The sequence below is a fragment of the Cynara cardunculus genome, assembly GCF_001531365.2.
Source record: "Cynara cardunculus var. scolymus isolate 2C chromosome LG 10, CcrdV1, whole genome shotgun sequence".
Lineage (NCBI taxonomy): Eukaryota > Viridiplantae > Streptophyta > Magnoliopsida > Asterales > Asteraceae > Cynara > Cynara cardunculus.
In genome coordinates, this window is record NC_037537.1 from 16,176,316 (window position 1) to 16,195,062 (window position 18,747).

Sequence of the window (18,747 nt, forward strand, 5' to 3'; positions counted from 1 at the left end):
TATATATATATATATATATATATATATATATATATATATATATATATATATATATTTCCAGGTGAAAAATAGAGTTAAGGTGAGAAACACAAAAAAAGATCCCCACCATTGAATGCAAATTAGGATGAGATGCACCGAGATGCATCAAATCAATTAATCCATGTATCAAACGTGATTCATGAGTGAGTTTTGAGATTAAAGGTGATCAAAGGTGCAGATCCCTCCTTATGTTTCTCGACTTAACTCTTTTTCTACCGAAACCCGATCTTGTGTGTATATATATAGGGGACCTTCTTCTGAGAACCCATGAAATTGTGATAACCTTGGGAACTAGTGCATCATGTGATATTTCATATGATTTTTTTTCATTTAATAGTAAGATTTTTTAATATTGCTTATCATATATTTGTTTCACAATGTGAACCTTTTGAGCCTATTTGTGAAACAAAAGTTACGTGTAAAAAGTTTCAAATTTTGAACCGCTTACATATGAAGCAAACACATTGTGAAACAAATATATGTTAATCAGTATATCAAATGCTAGCCTTAGATTGAAAAATCATGTGAAACAATTACTTAAGAGAATAGTTCACATGGTTATCACAATATATGGAGTTCTCAAATTATTAAGCTCCTATATATATATGTGTGTGTGTGAGAGAGAGAGAGGGGTTCAAATGAGAACAGCTTCATTTTACAAGATTGCAAGAACATCTTTATCACATATGATAATACACGTGAAGCAACCTAATTGTGTCCAGACGGCGTGTCCAACGACTTAGGTCGCGCCAAAGGTCATCTATAATTTTGTATCACATCAAGAGCACCCTTATCACATGTAAGGGGGTTTACTGGTGTAAGGGTGATAAGTTTTAATTTATTAACCTTATGTGCACTAAATTTACAACATTTTACGACTTTTCACTTCCCCATGTGAGTCTTTTTATTCTTTTCTTTCTTAATTTTGTGTTTTATGGAGTTTTGTGCATAACAAATGAATCCTATTTATTTTGTATAACTAAAGGGGCCAAAAATCTCATTTTATGACCAATCATTTGAATTCCTAGAGGACCTCACATAGACAGTCATACAGGATGTTGTCGGACCAGATAATGGGCCTTGGATGCTTTTGGGTTTTGCTTTTGGGCGGATTCTTGAAACAAATTTTGAGCTGTTGGGCTACACTTCTTGGGACCCTCTTTTGACAAACTTTGGCCTCTCAAGCAACTTAATGGGTATATAAAGGAACTTAAGCCTCTTTTGTTAGAAGAACATATTAGTTACAATTCTAATTTGTAACTTAAAACACTTTTTCTTCTTTCTCTCTCTAAACTCACGGCTATCATCATTTGTCTTTTAGTTTCAAGTACTTTTGTGTTAACTTTTATGTTTGTTCTTACATTTCAACTTTTAATATTAAATGTTTTGGTATTTTTAGTTTATCTTTTCTACTTGTTATTTTCCATTAATTATCTTTTTTGTTTTACTTTTGGAGACACCATGAAAACGTGACAATAATTTGGATTAAAAAATCCATCGTGGTTCGTGAGTTATTATCTCAAAGGCCGAAAACGTTTAGTTTAAAAGTAAATCATGCAAGTATTTACAATTTGTAACAAGACTTTACGCGCAAGTAATCGTTTTAATCCTTTATTTACTTACTTTAATTTACCGCTTTAATTTTACTTTTCTCATACTTTACTTTCCGTCATTTATTTTATTGCACTTTACTTTACGCAATTTATTTTCCATCATTTACATTTCCGCGTTATTTAATTTTTACTATTTATTTCTAGAAACTTGTAACTTGTGCAACAAGTTTCTTTCTTTACATGAATATTTGCAAAAATTTACTTTATGCATTCTTCCATCTCTGTTATTTATTTTTTTTTGTTCACATCTTTTGCTAAAAAAACAGCGATGATGTGTCGATCGCCTTAGCTTGAGGTGTAATGAAAAATTAGAACCGAGACCAATGTGAAATTGGAAAGGTGTTTTTAATATAACATTTTTATCTAACTATTTATTTTGGGTTAAATATATTTCATTGAATATTACATTAAAAATTAATTACGACTAATTTTATGTACAAAAATGCATTAACTTTCAGATTAAGACAAAAACGATAATCCGAGATAGTATAAGAAGGCTAAAAATAGCTTTAGTACATGACAAGTGTTATACTTATTATACGGTGTAGGATGGTAACACAGTATTGTACTAGGATTCACGGTGTTTAACATAAATGATGTCGTACCGATAGTACGTCGACCTGTGTATCTTCTTGAGAAGTCGTCTGACTCGATAGTTGGATATCTATAACAGGATAATTGTACTAATTAATAATACTATTTGACTATCTGGAAAATGCTATAATATCTTTCTAGTAGATCAGTTGTTTCAGTCCTAATAAACCTTTACATCATTTGCTTCTTTTTATGACTTATTTTCTATGGTTCATAATTAACCAACCAAACAAAAGATTTCTTCAAAATTGTCATCTGAAATCAATTTTTAAAGACCGGACTTTTTGAAAGACTTTACGATCCATCTATGTGGAAACAATATTCGATACTTATACCATTATTACTTGTTACAACACGACAGTTGATTAAGATGTATATTTGCGTCAAGGTCTATTTTTGCATTGAATTTTTAAGATTGCATAAACCAGACAACAAAGGGCGACTTGGTCTACAACCTAGATCGTGTCAGAAGTTATATGCGTCTCTGATTTAACATCAAATATGTATCATATATGATGTAATAATAATATTACATGTGCTTGTCTATAGTAAAAGCATATTCTGCATTCTCATAAAATGAAGGAGTTCTCGTTTGAATCTTATACTCAACAATCATAATTATTTTAAGGGTGACAAGATGAACATCCAACAATAATCAAATTTGGTAATATCCAAAAACAAAATTTGAATTTGTGACCTACATATTATTATTTATACGTAAGAGACCGTTTATCAAATATGTATAAAATAAATGTTTACTAGTAAGAGTCACTACCCTCATTTATCTTATCAGGTGATATTGATCAGTTATCAAAATGGATTGTTTATAGCATTTAATACTTAGTTAATACTTATCGGGTAAGAGTCTTCTCTCTCACTTACCAGGTAAGATTTGCGGTTCTTGTTATGTCTCTTACGGATGAGATTCTCAGTCTTTCTCATGCTCATAAGGTAAAGTAAGCGACCTGCACTAAACACTTGCTAAAAAGAATTTAGTAAACGACCCCTAACATTTAACTAAATCATCGCAGTTAGGTCTACATAAATAACTTGTATTTGGTATATAAATTAATAAGATATGTAAATCACAATAATTAATTTAGAGTCGTCCAATATATTCTTTAGCGCAATTTTGTACTCAGGGTTGGAGACATGAAGTTTATTTACCAACACAAACTAGGTAAATGATTACAAAATAAAAGCAAATCATCTTCACTTATTTTACTGGATAAAATTCTCGATTATTAAAATAGCATAGTGTTTTTTTTAACCGGATAAAAGTCACTACCATCACTCATCAGGTAAGATTATTGATTAGCAAAATGACACAATGGAATTGTTGGTATCTCTTGCCCAATAAGAGGCAATAAATGTTTAGTAAACGACCCCTTACGAAAATGAAAATCTAATCGTTCTTCAATTATTTTGAAAAGCAAAACAAAGTTGAAAACACTACAACACCAAAGTCGAAAACATTTGTGTTGTCTACAACACCAAAAGGGTTCAGTACCATAGTGTCCTCGATTATAAAGGATCGGATGCTGAAAAATATAACCACCTCGGTTGAAATACATTCATTTTGCGTTTATACAACGTTTACCATATCCGATATCCATCTCGGTAATCTGAATTTGATTTCAGTTGTGCCTTCTAAGTAGCTTTTTGCATAATAGAAAATAAGGTATAGAAAGAGAGAAGACTCCAGGAAAAATACTTGAAACGAAACCTTCAAATAAGCATTTTGGATCCAAATTTCAAAATAAACCAAGCCAAACAAATTCAATATATCCTTAGGTTGAGTTAGGGGTATGATGCATGCAAACTTCATCCAGAGAGTAAAACGGTTGTTTCTTTCAAACTTCAAAGTGTGGGTTCTAAAACATAATTTGGGTGTATGAAATTGTTCGAAAATTTGTGAGTACTGTAAAGGGACTGTAATGTAAGATTTCGACCTTAAGATCAAATTATATTCGAGTTTAGAACCATGTTTATGTTATGAATGACAATCCGGAAAAGTGGGTGTCACAATGAATGACAAAATTATAAACAAACAAAAACTTTATGACTTTACCTAAACACTTACCCGGTAAGCACTTACCGGTAAAATTCAACACTATTGCTTACTTACCGGGTAAGATTTTATTCACTAAAACGCATCGTATGCAACAATTTATCCCGGTAAGCGCTAACCATGGTAAGAGTCCTCGTCCTCACTTACCGGGTAAGACTCTCGATTCTTGCCTTCGCTCTTACCGGGTAAGATTTTTAGTCCTCATATTCATCCGGTAAAGTAAAGTGACTTGGTAAGCGCTTACCCGGGGAAGCGTTTGGTAAACGGCACCTAAGTTCTTTTAAACATTAATAATGCAACACTGCCCAGATTATACAACCCTTTTCCAAACTCAAATCGATGGGCAAAAAATCATAATTGCACTGTGACTTTATGACCAACAACATCAAGGCCCCAGAAAACATCCTGGTTTCTAATAACATCATGCCCCAGAAATGTTTAAACATGTCTACCAAGAGCAAGAGAACAATGATTTTTTATTTGCAAACTAACAAAAGCTGTAATCTGAAAAGGAAGCGTGCGGGGTGAAAAACGACCCAAAATTGGGGGAAGAAAAGGAAAAAGAAATTAATGTTGAAGGCTCCCTTCCTGATGCCAAGATGGTAAGTTCCGAAAACATGTGCGTTAAGAGCGGAGAACAACGCACCTTTTTTAGGCATCGAAGTTGATGGGGTCCCGCAAAAACCTCTCCATTTGCTTTGCCCTGGTCTTTATAGACATGTCAAAAACCTTTTGCCCGAATTCCACAACAATCCCGCCAAGAATACTGGGATCAATCTGATGTTCAAATGGAGAAGTGTGAGAAGACATTAAGGGGGTGTCACAGAAGATGAGTTAAGAAAGCATTTTTATTCTCGACATTTAATTCTAGTAGTACTTCCTGAATATGAATTTGACATAATTATAGGTTTATTTTGTTCTTAAATTGTTTATTCGGATGGTTATACTTCATATCAACTTGTTCTCTACAAGCAAAAGTATATTGCAGATCTTGAAGTTAAAAGTAAATACTTAACGCTTACCGTTTCAGATATACCAATGAAAACTAGAACACTTCTGTCTTTGGAAATTTACTGTATTGAAATTACCTACTCGCATTGCTGATATGGATACATAAGGTTCCTCTATGTTGTGTATGTTGAATGATATTTTAGATTTTCTTTTTTTTACCTCTGAAATGGGTTCCAGCCAAATTCTGCAATTTTTGTGAGAGGGAAAAAGTAATTCCTAAATTCAAGAATGACACATAAGTTTTAATCTTTTAGCTCTAACATTGTGTATTGTAATGTTTTCTATATTGTTTCAATTTGTTCTCTACGACTATAACAATTTATTTAGATTTTTCGGTTAAGATGTCCCATTTTAACACTTAAAAGTCAAACATTGACTCGTTTTTTGGAGAAGGTGCCAAGGTATTATAAAATCAAAAGCACATAACCATAAGATGTGGGACAATTTACCTTCTGTTCAAGCTTAACCGTCTTCCCTTTACCAAGAATCTCTTGTAAAGTGCTCTTCAGTTCTTTCTCCTCTTCAGCAGGGAGTGGCTAAACAAAATCAAAGATAGCAATAGCATTATTAGCGAGAGAGGTTGGATCAGCAATATAAGTAGGAAGTCAATAAAGACCAAATCAAGTAAAGTTGCAAAACAAACGGAAAAGTAGAAGAAAAAACTGCTGAAATTATCCAGATTATAAAACTCAATGATGAAGAAGATGACCAAGGTAAGAGTAAACCATAAAGAAGTGATTGCTCTTTTCTATTTCTTGATTCCTTTCATCTGACCGAATAAATGAATGATCACTGAAGCTGTGTATTTTAGAAACCCGTTGAGATCAAAGAACTTAAAACTTGAAAAAATCCAACAAGAATGATAGCAGTTTCTTTCACATGCATAGAAATAATGTATCTGAAAAGAATGTATATGCATACATAGGTATAGGTATCAAACATAGGGGGAGACCAGAAAAAGATGTTAACTTGTTCAAAAAGATGAAGCAGTGCATACAAGCAGGGAAAATGATGCAATAGTTGCGCCTCTACTCTCGACAAAAACCAATATTTAGCCAGAAATTAAGACTTGGTGCTGATTTAGACAAAAAGGTTAAAAGTAACCAAAAATGAAGACTTGATGCTGATGCTGGTATTAAAAAAATGGCTAGAGCAAAACATTTCTTCCGGCAACTTTGATGTTTGAATTTTTAAATGGTAAGCAGCTTACAATGACGGTAGTCACAACAGCTTTGACCTCTCCCCTATGTGCCATGGTCAGGTCTGAAAATCTCTTTGCAATAGTGTCAACATGTCGGAGCCTCCCATTATCAGCCAAAACAACTGATGCAGATCACAAGAAAAAGTAGTCAAGAAGTTAATTTCACAGAAGGAATCTGTCAAAACAGATAAGACATTTTTAGAAAATTCAAACAAGATGCAAATGGAAAAAATGGAGCTGATCAATTTTACAAGATTGTACAGCAGCATAAAAATTTGACCAACAACTGTTTCCAAGAAGAATAACAATTCAGCAGCATAAGAATTTGACCAACAACTGTTCCCAAGAAGAATAAAAATTCAGCAGCAATAACCCCAGCAAAAATCACATCCCACGCAAGAAAATTTGACATAAGAGGGCCAACATGATTTCCCATGTCGCTGGAAAGCTGGCACTTGCTTAATTTTCTTGTTTTCCTTTTATAGGACAAAAGGCACAAGAAATTTATAGACCTCTCTAACCAACCTATAGACAGATCACCAATAATTGAGCGACTTTGGTGAGTATAAAACTCTCTGGAAAGCAATACGATCATTTGACCATAAATTTAAAAAAAAGTTGTGATATGATTTTAGTTTCAACCCAATAACTTTTTGGTACAGGAGTTGGATACAGTTTGACAAGTTTGTCAGAAGACATGAAACAGAAATAACAAATTTGTTCAATAATATTAAAAAACCAGACAATGTGACTCTGATGGAGAATATTTCAAGTTCTTCAGCTAATTAAAAAAAAATGAACATAAAACTATTATCTCCTTGCAATACTACTCTATAATTCCAAATACAAAGAGGCAGTCATCACTAGAATGAATACTAGGAAATCAGAATAGATTGTGCATCTCTACAATCTCAAAAGATATAAAATGGACCAATAAAATACTTCTCCACAAATAAAAGAAAATGCAAGTACCTAATAATAGCGTTAAGATAGCCAAAATAGTTTCCTGCCAAGATTTTGCCAATTCTCTTTCCAAGGTTGCTAACTTAAGCTCCGCAGAAAGATTTTGAATAATATAAGCTTTAATTACCACTCATTCATAAGTCAAAAAACTGAGCAAACCAAGTTCCAGTGGGTTCGGGGAAAAGTTGATTTGATGCAGTTATTTGTTGTTTCTCACATCAGCATATAAGCCAAAAAAACAAATGAAGTTTTAGATGATCGTTGACATGAATCCAAAAACTAGCTGTATTAATGGATCTTCAAACTAACGTTGCCAAAGAGAATCTAGACTCTACAACAAGACTCATAAATGGCCTCGTCTCTCTCTGGTAGTACAAAAACTAAACTACATTGTATCAACTATCAAGGTCGACAATAGCCTTTGTAAAGCCTACATTCCAAGAGCCTTACGTTATAGAACATAGGACAAGTTCTTGGAGCACCTGCCAGGCAGAATGAAGACAGGCAAATCACAGTAACAAAGAAGAAGGAAAAAAAGGGTAAGGTGAATATTGAAGTGTGTGCATTTGGCGATGAAAGACCACATGAGAAGGGCATACGTCAACCATGACCTACATAAGCATTAGTCATGCTTTATAAATTTATACATTTTATTCAATGTCAGCTCAGTTATGATTCGTAGAATAACCATCATACCTAAAAAGTTTTTTGTTACTTCTGAAAATTTAGCTTGATCACAGATCTCAGTGATAGCCTTCACTCTAGTATCTGCTGGCACTGCCAAATCCTTCATGAACTGAGAAAATGTAGGGGATTTCTCGGAAGCGGCAACAAGATCAAGAAGCTCTGATTCAACCTTGTCCAGTGTCTTGGCTTTTGCTGCTGCAATATATAATGCAGACGCGTAATTTCCAGAGCCCCCAAACATAGCCACAGGAACCTGAGTGGTAAAGTTGTTATTGCAAAGAAAGGAAACATGGGATATTAAAACAAGAGAGAAGTTCAATAATCCAAACTAACTTCTAACAATTCGTATGAGGGGATTTAGAAAATTATTGTTCATTTTCAATACTCAGTTAAGGTATTGAAAAACACATAATCCAAGAATGAATGTGGCTACTTCAGAAGCTTAAGGTTTTTACATACAAACCTACAAATTCCCAAACTTCTTGATTACAAACTCACACCACTTTCTGGACAGCGAGCTTTCCTATAGATTTCCTCTTACATCAATCCATGCACCAGAGAGAGAAATTAAAAGGGTGATTCACAAAAAGAAAAATGAAAGGCAGAGCCTCAAAAACATAGGCAATATAGTATAACTCTATTTCACTGAGACTCAAACCATATTATAACAGAAAGAAATAACTGTGGATAAAAGAACAAGCAAAACCCTGAAGAGTGGCCCATAATTCTTCCCAGAGAAAGAAGGTGACCTAAAAAACATACATATGACTGCAGTCCACAGTCCAACACCATAGAATAGAATTAAAATCATTTGACACAGTTTTTGCCACATGATCTTTAGAGATAACACTAAATTGTCCCCCTCTTTCTTCTGCCAGTATAGTAATGCATTATATACTTTGCTGAACCATCAATATATTACCTTAATCTTTGGCTCCTTTGGTGCAGGAGCAGAGGCAAAGTTCCTTGATTGCTGCAAAATAAAATGATCCCTGAATTAGCAAACGTCCAATAGACAATGTAATTCATATGTCAATTATAGCTGTGACATCGTACAAGCTGTGGTGCATGTTATAATAAAATAAATATAGACTCATGGGAACTGGAATTGATCGAGGAAATCATAACATGTTCACATACACTCACAGAAGAAGAGAAAGATGGCAAACCCAATTGTCAAAAGTTCAGATCCTGTGTAGGTTGTCTTTGGTGAGTCCTCATATCTAGTTTCTAGTTTTAAAAGTGATGGTGTGCAGTTGCCATATGATGGTACACTTTTGAAAGATGGAATAGAAGAATCCTGTAAAGCCCTTATACATGTTGAGCAGAGATTTGAAGATACAAAAATAATCATTAAGAATATTCTCTTGGGATTCTAGAAAAGAAAAGCAGGCAATAGAAACCCCCACCTCCATTAATTAATCTTTTATTAGCAAAAAAATGAAAGATCAGGAAAACTACAAAACTAAATAAACCCATCGCTTATTAATAACATGCTAAGATCTACAAAAACATAAGAGAAGCAAAAAAACCAACATTTATCAAAATATAAATAGTGCTCAAAGGACATAGAGCTTCCAGACTGCAATATGATTGTCCTGTAAAGTCAAAGATACACTCAATACAAATAGCTATGACCAATCTGATACCAAATTGTTACACAGAAGGCGTAAGCAACATACTTCTAAACTAAATGTAGCCAAGATAAAAAGTTTGAGGTTGCATTAACGATGAAAGTCTCATATGGACCAAAAACCAGAGTGTTCATCAACAGAACTCATGACCTTTAGGCCTCCCTATGTTCAGTTACATATGCTCCATTGTATGGTAATCAAGGTATGCGCCATGGCACATGGCACGACAACGGGTACCTCGGCAGTCAGCAGACTAGAGAAAAGAAGCAAGCACCAAATGCACTTAGGTGTAACATTCTGTAAGATTTGCACCTTTAATAGAAAAAAAATGATAAGTTATGTTTTGTAGCCTCTTAGGGCCCTCTATTACTCCCTCAATCACAAATTAAATGCAACGTTTGACTTGGCATTTGGTTTATTAAAATCTTCGACTAATAATCAAATACCTAACAATGGCCCCAAATAACACAAAAAAATTAAAAACTTGTGAGCCACAACTAATCTCACCAAAAGCATGTAATGATTAAAAGAGGGGAAATGCATACATTTGAATTTGGATAACAAAATAGAAAGTTACCATTTTGGGGAAACCCAAAATACCAAGTGTTGCATTTTTTGTAACAAAAGGAGTATTATATGTTCTTAATTGAAATGCCTGTTGGAATTTCACCAACATAAGGTAATGATAACAAAGGAAACCCCACTAACCTTATGGCTTCATACTCGGTATTTTAACAACTAGCTACAGAATTGAAACTATGATTGTATCAACCTTTGTTTAGTCTCTGACAATTCAACTTCTCTGCTTCTCCTATCTTCTATTGATGTGTGCTTGTATCCATTCCTTTTCCTTTCAGTTTTCCATTCTATCACGATTGATGTCTTACCTTTGCTAAAAACTTCCAATCGACTCATATTTCTCCACTCATTTCCCTTTTTTATTATAACAAACACCGAGGTAAATGTCATTATGTTGTTGGTATTACATTTTTTATTTATTAACACATTACAAATTAAAAAAATTAACTTAAACTGTTAATTAGAGAAGTACTATCAATTTACCATAGAGGTCTTTTCTATTTTAATTAATAAAAAACCGCCAACTCTTCTAATTAATGTAAAATTGCTAAATGGAAGTGACTATCACACAAGTCATGTTTGGCTCTTGCATATATGTTATAGCTACATACACTTCACTTCTTTCCTCAGTATACTTTTCGTATTAGATATTTATGTTCTGAAAAATAGCCCACACTCTGCCATATGTTGTGGGACAGGGCTCATTTTCAGTTTGGCACCATGTTTGCACCATGCACCAAGCCTGCAACCATATGAGCTGGGTGGGAACATTTTTAGGGCTCACACCTGAACAGCAGTGGCAGAACAAACTTCACGGCTCATCAAAGACTCAAGCTCATAAACTATTTGTTTATATATGTGTTTATGTGTGTGCGCACCGTGATTTGTATAACATAGAAGCGCTTTTTGTTCTTTGTATAAGAAAAGAAAATATCCTTATAACTTTATACTCGTTCTAATCCTACTTAATAGATAGATTGTTACTTTGTTATCTCATAATCACATCTAATTAGACTTATCTGCTAAACCAGTACTTACTTCCAACCTCATAACAATGATCTAAATGTACTTTTTATTTACATAATCACATCTAATTAGTCTTATTTACATTTCATCTGAACTATACAATTTCCAAGCTGATAATATTGAGCTTGAGACAGCTAAAGATCAACTAGTATCATCACTGCCAAATTCATGCACCTTTAGTAAATATATTAGTTGATCAAGAATGTATTCCTCCATTAACTAAACATACTGAGACTGAGCAAGCATGAAAATGGCATTAACATGATCAGATATGTTGATCCCAATGGCAAACAATAAAAGCAATAAGGTCTAAAAATAGGGCAGAGCAACAGAATATACTGAAAATAGAATCAGAAAAGGATGGCATGGCAAGAAAGAACACAGGCTATCTATAAACGAAAACAACACCACCACACTGAATAGGTTCAAACATTACAAGTCCATGGTTGACCATACACAGAGATTCGCTCTTTTCGGAAACAGGACTCGTATACAGTTTAACACCATGAGCTTTTTCATCAGAAATACTTCTTGTGCAACCTAATATTGCACAATCCAGTAATCAATTTGCTTTTCCTTTTCTACGGAAAAATGAAATAAATTCACATCAATTTCAATTCATACAGTAATCTGTTTCTAAACAAAAAGATTAATCCACATAATTCAATATCAATGTCATCATCCCATTTCACCCATTCAAATACATCTTATTGACCTTAAACGAAAGAATGTCATCTCAGAACAAAGACCGCATAAAATTAGAATCTTGAAAACAAAAAACAAACAGAAAAGATCAATTAATGATTCTAAATCACAATAAACTTTGACTTAATTACTTACCACCTGAGAATCGGTGAAATTAGGGCAAAGCAGAGCTCGTTCGACAGTTGATCTCTGAGTTGAGAGAGAATCAGACATCAGAGCCTTAGCTAAGCGAGGTACGCTTGATCTGAATCTCCCAGCCATCGCCATCTTGATCGAACCTTAAACGAATCCACACACGGAGAAGAGGCAGATGGTGGCTTGAAACGGTGAGGACGTCAATCGAAGGATGGTGAAGAGTGGAGGCTTGCGTTTGGGTAAAAGGGCTTCCCTGGCAAGCCTCTTAACAAAAATAGCCATTTTACAGAATCGATCATCATAATCTACGAAATTACGTTTTGGTACCTCCGGTTTTCCACAATCAAACTACAATATCAACATACCCATAAACTAGAATACATACAACAATATCAATATTATTTTGATATATCTTTATTATGTAATAATACTAAGGGGCCGTTTATTAAGCGCTTACTCGGTAGGTGTTTATCGGAAAAAAAAATCACCGGACGAACATAGCAAGACCCAAAAATCTTACCTGACAAGAGCGGTGATAAGGATAGAGAGTCTTACCCGATAAGTGAGGATGACGACTCTTACTCGGGTAAGTGTTTACCATATATATTGTTGCATACGATACCATTTTAATATACTACAATCTTACCTATAAAATAAATTATAGTGTTGACTTCTAACGATAAGCATTTACAGGGTAAGTATTTAGGTAAAACAGCCCCTAAATGTTATCATTCATAATGGTTGGTTTAAATATTGAGTGGGAAAAGAAATAATTCATAATATTTGATTTTATGTTATGCAATCAATTATAAAACTGTTTTAAATAAGAATCTTTATTCTATCTCTTTAATCTTATCACCTCGACATCAACGCCTTAGTGCCATATCCACTTAGATCGTTGTTATCCCACTAGACCAGCTCATAGTCAGCAGACCATACCACCAGGGGCAGGACATAAGTCGTCTAACCCAGGGGGCCGAGTCGAGTTGAGTAGCAGATTGTTCAAATTCAACCTACATAAATAATAGGATTCCGCTTGACACAAGTTTGAATAACTTCTTCCAAGTAGGGCTCGAGCTCCAATATTTTTTCAAGGTTCAAGCTCAAGACTTGTTAACATTTGAGTTTTACATTATATCTACCATTCAAGTTTCATAAAACTCTTTATAGGCTCGAGTTCAATAACTTCTACATTTTGATTGAATGATTTTGGAACATATAGCATGTTTGTCCCGAAACTTTGTATGCTCAAATGGTTTGGCTTGACTCGAAAGTTTGAATCAAACTTTCAAACAAGGCGAGTCGAACATTGATGTTAGGCAGCTTGAATCAAACGTTAATAATTTTTATTTTATGTTCAAGATTGACTCAAGCTTTAAGTAACTGGTTAAAAGAGTGTGAGTCATTAACACCACTATGAAAAATATTCCAAAAATCTAATATAATAATTGTAAGAGCATCTCTGGTGTGCTAGAATCGTAAGTGTGCACACAGTGGGCACAAAGTCCCCAAAGTGGCGGTGCAAGTGCACGCCGACACTATGATCGCTTCAAGTAATAGAGTGGTATAGTACCAAGATCGTTTCCACAGGGACTAGACTTACTAAGAAACAGAGACTTTCATGAACTTCCTGAACATGCTTCGGGTTGAGAAAATGTTAGAGTTTTGATTGGTGCAAAGCGAAATAAACCTTTAATATTAAAAGATGGGTATATGTGTAAGCTTTATTTAAGAATATTACAGGAATAGTTTGGTCAGAAACTCATGGGACTTCTATAAGAACTCTTATCTCTCGAAAGTGAATTCTTATATACTGTGCCCACAGAGTGCCCACAAAGCGTCCAATTTTATCAATCTTAAACTTGCCGAATTAGCTAATAGATAAAAAGATATATGGTTCCACTAGCCTGAAGATTTATACTCACAATGTATTGTAGTATAAACTCGACTAATATATGAACATTAGCTAAAAACATGCAAAACTCGCATCTCTGCGTGATTATCAAAGACTTTCTCAAATCTTTGTGCATCATCTAAGCCGTATTTCAGATCCGCCTATCTCTGGATCAAGGATCTAATATTAACACTTCAAAGTGATCAGCTTATCTGCGTTGAGGTTAAGTCCCGACTTAAATGACCAAGCTTAAGAATCAATAAAAATGGCAACACCCAAGTGTGCATTTAAATTCTTAAGTTTGACTCACACCCACACCCAAATGGGTGCTTAGCTCATAATAAAATTAGAAAACATAGAGGAAACAGAAGAAGAAAAATGCATAAGAAATACTTGAACTGAAATTTTACTTAAATTGTTGCCCACAGAGGGCATACAATACACAGTGGCGAGAATTAAAGACTAACTACGAAAATAAAATTACAAGCAGAAATTAAACTTGCTCTACTGCTGTAGAGCTTGAGAGAATGCTCCAAGGTTGCTTAACTAAATTGTTGATGGAGTGGATGTCTTCCAAATGAGAGAAAGTCTTCAATATATAGGAAAAAGTGAGGACCGGACAAACTCTTCGCCCAAAGGAAGAAAATCTTCATCATCTAGAATGTAAGGACCTCCCATCACCACATGTCTACTTTTTCTGGTCTAGTCACTTTTTCTTAAAAGGTTGCAAAAGGTAAAGCTACCTAACCATTAAAATAATGAAAAGGTAAAGAAGACTTTTTCATTAAAATAATGGTACGAGTATTTTTTTTTTTTTTTGACATTTTATAACTCAACCAGGCTCATTCTTCTAAGTAACTCAATATTTTTGGATATGAACTCATAATTAAATCTCATTAATACCCAAGAGAGTCAATATTTGAATTTTGTTCAAATCCAACTAGATGAAAATACGCCATATGATGAATGCGAGCAGAAAGTGGGCAGTTTACCAACAGCAATGAGTTTTTTAGAAAATAATTAAATTATTGACCTTTCATCACCTCTTAACATATTTTGGACCAAAAATACAGGATAAGAGCAAAATGGGTACCAAAGACACAATAAAATAAGGGTATTGAACAACAAATAACTCTCACAAATTGAGAGTTATCAATCTCCGATAACCTTTTTAAAATAGAATAAAAAATCAACCTTTTGTTTTCTATAATACTCCAACGACTTCTCTTTAATATTCTCTAAAATAGAGAAAAACATGAAAAAGAAAACTCTTTAAACTTGATTTTAAGAGAGAGAAATGATTATTTTATTCAACTTCACCAATGAGATTGAATTATTATTATTTTATATAAAGTTTTTTTTTAAAGTTTATTGGGATGATAAATTAGAGAATATTATAATAAATATAATTTTTGTTAAAATCACTAAAATAGAGAATTTGTTGGAGAGAAATGTAATTTTTTTTTGAAAATTTTTACTTTTGATTCTCTATTTTAGAGAAATCATAGAGAATCTGTTGGAGATGCTCTAAGTATTCGCGTAAGAGGTTTCATTTAGGAACCAAAAAAATTGTGATAACCTTAAGAACCAGTGCATTATGTGTCATTCCACATGATTTTTAGAAGTAAATTATGCACAAGTACAACTTATAAAAGCTCCATATTTGAATTCGTGTAACTAATTACGGATAAACATAATCAAATAGAGAAAAAACATCTCATTTTAAAATATAAAAAATCTAAAATATAATTAAGATAATTATCAAGTTTGAACAAGATAATTAATTATTATCTTTATAAGAAAATTATATTATTAAACCAAATATAAATTATTGCGTTATTAAATTAAAAATTACACAAATAAGTGAGGAATTTTAAATACTTAATTTGATATTAATATCGTATTATTTTTTGTCAAATTTTTATGATATTTTCAAATTAATATTTTATTAAAAAATAGAAATATTATCGATTTTCCAAAATCACATAAGATTATATAATAAAATCGACCAAGATAAATAATAAAATGAAATATTAAAATCAAGATGTATCTCGCTGCATTGCGCGAGTACCCTTCTAGTATTTTATAATGCGTTTGTTTCACAATGTGAATTTTTTTTATGTATTTATGAAACAAAAAGTACAACTAACAAGTGTGAATCTAATACATATGAAACAAACACATTATAAAACAAGTACATATTAATCAATATATTAAATTTTATCCTTAGATGAAAAAAATCATGTGAAAAAAAATACCTTACAATAATATTTCTAACAGTTATCACAATACATGAGTTTTCAAATAATTAAACCACATCATGTACAAATTGAATAAAGATGCATCAAAATTTGTATACCTTCAAATTACTCTTTACACAAATACTAATATCGTAAGTATTTCAAAGATGACGTTCAACTTTACTACGTCTATGTTAGCAAGCAAGCCAAACAAAGTTATGTTAAAACTACATTTCAGTAACGTTCTTCATTATCAATAATGAAACCTCGAGACCAACTTCATTCTTTGCTAAATGAAATGTCAAACAATTTTATACCAACTTCGAAATAAGCTTCGCTTTTCTTTTGATGAAGTGTTTTGATGCTACTGAAACTGTATATATATTGGTTTTCTTAACATATCTGCCTCTTTGGTGAATAACGTTCAATCAGTTAATTATTACACTACTAGAAAACTGAGCATTTCCGGCCATCCGTCGGTAAATTACCGGCGGATTTCCGGCGGACACTAAAAAAGTCAACATTTTATTGACTTTCAATGATTTCCGGCGGATTTCTTAATTACTCATTTTAATCTTGAATTTACAACATTTTACCGGCGGATTTCCGGCGGATTTTTTTAATTTTTTCCTAAAAAAAAGAGTAAGCAATTTTCCGGCGGAAACAAATAAATTTTTTAAAATTTTTAACATTTCCGGCGGATTTCCGGCGGAAAATTAAAAATAATTAAAAAAAAAGAGTAAACAATTTTCCGGCGGATTTCCGGCGGACACTAAAAAAATCAACATTTTATTGACTTTCAACGATCGGTGGATTTCTTAATTACTCATTTTAATCTTGAATTTACAACATTTTACCGGCGGATTTCCGGCGGATTTTTTTAATTTTTTCCTAAAAAAAAGAGTAAACAATTTTCCGGCGGAAAAAAAAAATAATTTTTTTAAAATTTTTAACATTTCCGGCGGATTTCTGGCGGATAATTAAATATTTAAAAAAAATATAACCATTTCCGGCTGATTTCCGGCGGAAAATTAAAAAAAAAGAGTAATCAATTTTCCGGCGGATTTCCGGCGGAAAAATAAATATTTAAAAAAAAAAAATAACATTTCCGGCGGATTTCCGGCAGAAAATTAAAAAAATCTTTAAACAAAGAATTAACATTTTTCCGGCGGATTTCCGGTGGATAATTAAATATTTTAAAGAAATATATATAACATTTTCGGGCGGATTTCCGGCGAAAATTAAAAAAAAAATCTAAAAAAAGAATAAACAATTTTCCGGCGGAAAATTAAAAAATTCTTTAAAAAATAAATAAACCATTTTCCGGCGGAAAAAATAAATAATTTTTCTAAAAACATTTACCATTTCCGGCGGATTTCCGACCGAAAATTAAATAATTTAAAAAAAAAGTCAAAAACAATTTTCCGGTGGATTTCCGGCGGAAAATTAAATAATTTTAAAAAAAAAGAATAAACAATTTTCCGGCGGATAATTAAATAATTTTTCTAAAAATTTTTACCATTTCCGGCGGATTTCCGGCGGAAAATTAAATAATTTAAAAAAAAAAGAATTAACAATTTACTGTATTGGGCTTTAATGAACCGTATTGGGCTTTGGTGGATCATATTGGGCTTTGGTGGAATCGTATTGGGATTTAATGGACCGTATTGGGTTTTAATGGATCGTATTGGGTTTTAATGGACCTTATTGGGTATTAATGGACCGTATTGGGCTTTAATGAATCGTATTGTGCTTTAATGGAAGTATTGGGCTTTTATGAACCGTTAGGCTTTAATGAACCATATTAGGCTTTAATAGAAGTATTGGGCTTTTATGAACCGTTGGGCTTTAATGAACCGTATTGGGCTTTTATGAACCGTTGGGCTTTAATGAACCGTATTGGGCTTTAATGAACCGTTGGGCTTTAATGAACCGTATTGGGCTTTAATTAACCGTATTGTGCTTTCATGAACCGTATTGGGATTTAATGGATCGTATTAGGCTTTCATAAACCGTATTGTGCTTTCATGAACCGTATTGGGATGTAATGGATCATATTGGGTTTTAATGTATTGTATTGGGTTTTAATGGATCGTATTGGGTTTTAATGAATCGTATTGGGCTTTAATGGATCGTATTGGGTTTTAATGGATCGTATTGGACTTTAATGGACCTTATTGGGTATTAATGGACCGTATTGGGCTTTAATGGATCGTATTGGGCTTTAATGGAAGTATTGGGCTTTTATGAACCGTTGGGCTTTTATGAACCGTATTGGGCTTTAATGAACCGTATTGGGATTTAATGGATCTTATTGGGCTTTAATAAATCGTATTGGGCTTTAATGGATCGTAT

The 18,747-nt window shown here is 33.0% G+C and overlaps 1 protein-coding gene across 2 annotated transcripts; it reads right to left on the minus strand.

The window, feature by feature from the left end:
- Positions 1-4,582: 4,582 nt before the first annotated feature.
- On the minus strand, positions 4,583-12,499 carry LOC112519251 (ATP synthase subunit O, mitochondrial-like). 2 transcript variants are annotated; one of them, XM_025127271.1, is made up of 6 exons: positions 12,259-12,499; positions 9,102-9,152; positions 8,189-8,432; positions 6,539-6,651; positions 5,778-5,864; positions 4,583-5,094 (listed from the first exon to the last, which is right to left on the minus strand). In XM_025127271.1, the coding sequence occupies exons 1-6, from the start codon at positions 12,388-12,390 to the stop codon at positions 4,969-4,971; spliced, it is 753 nt and encodes a 250-aa protein (XP_024983039.1). In that variant the 5' UTR covers positions 12,391-12,499; the 3' UTR covers positions 4,583-4,968. The 2 variants fall into 2 exon arrangements, with proteins under 2 accessions (XP_024983039.1, XP_024983040.1); XM_025127272.1 differs by having other exon boundaries at positions 12,262-12,492.
- Between the last annotated feature and the right edge of the window lie 6,248 nt (positions 12,500-18,747).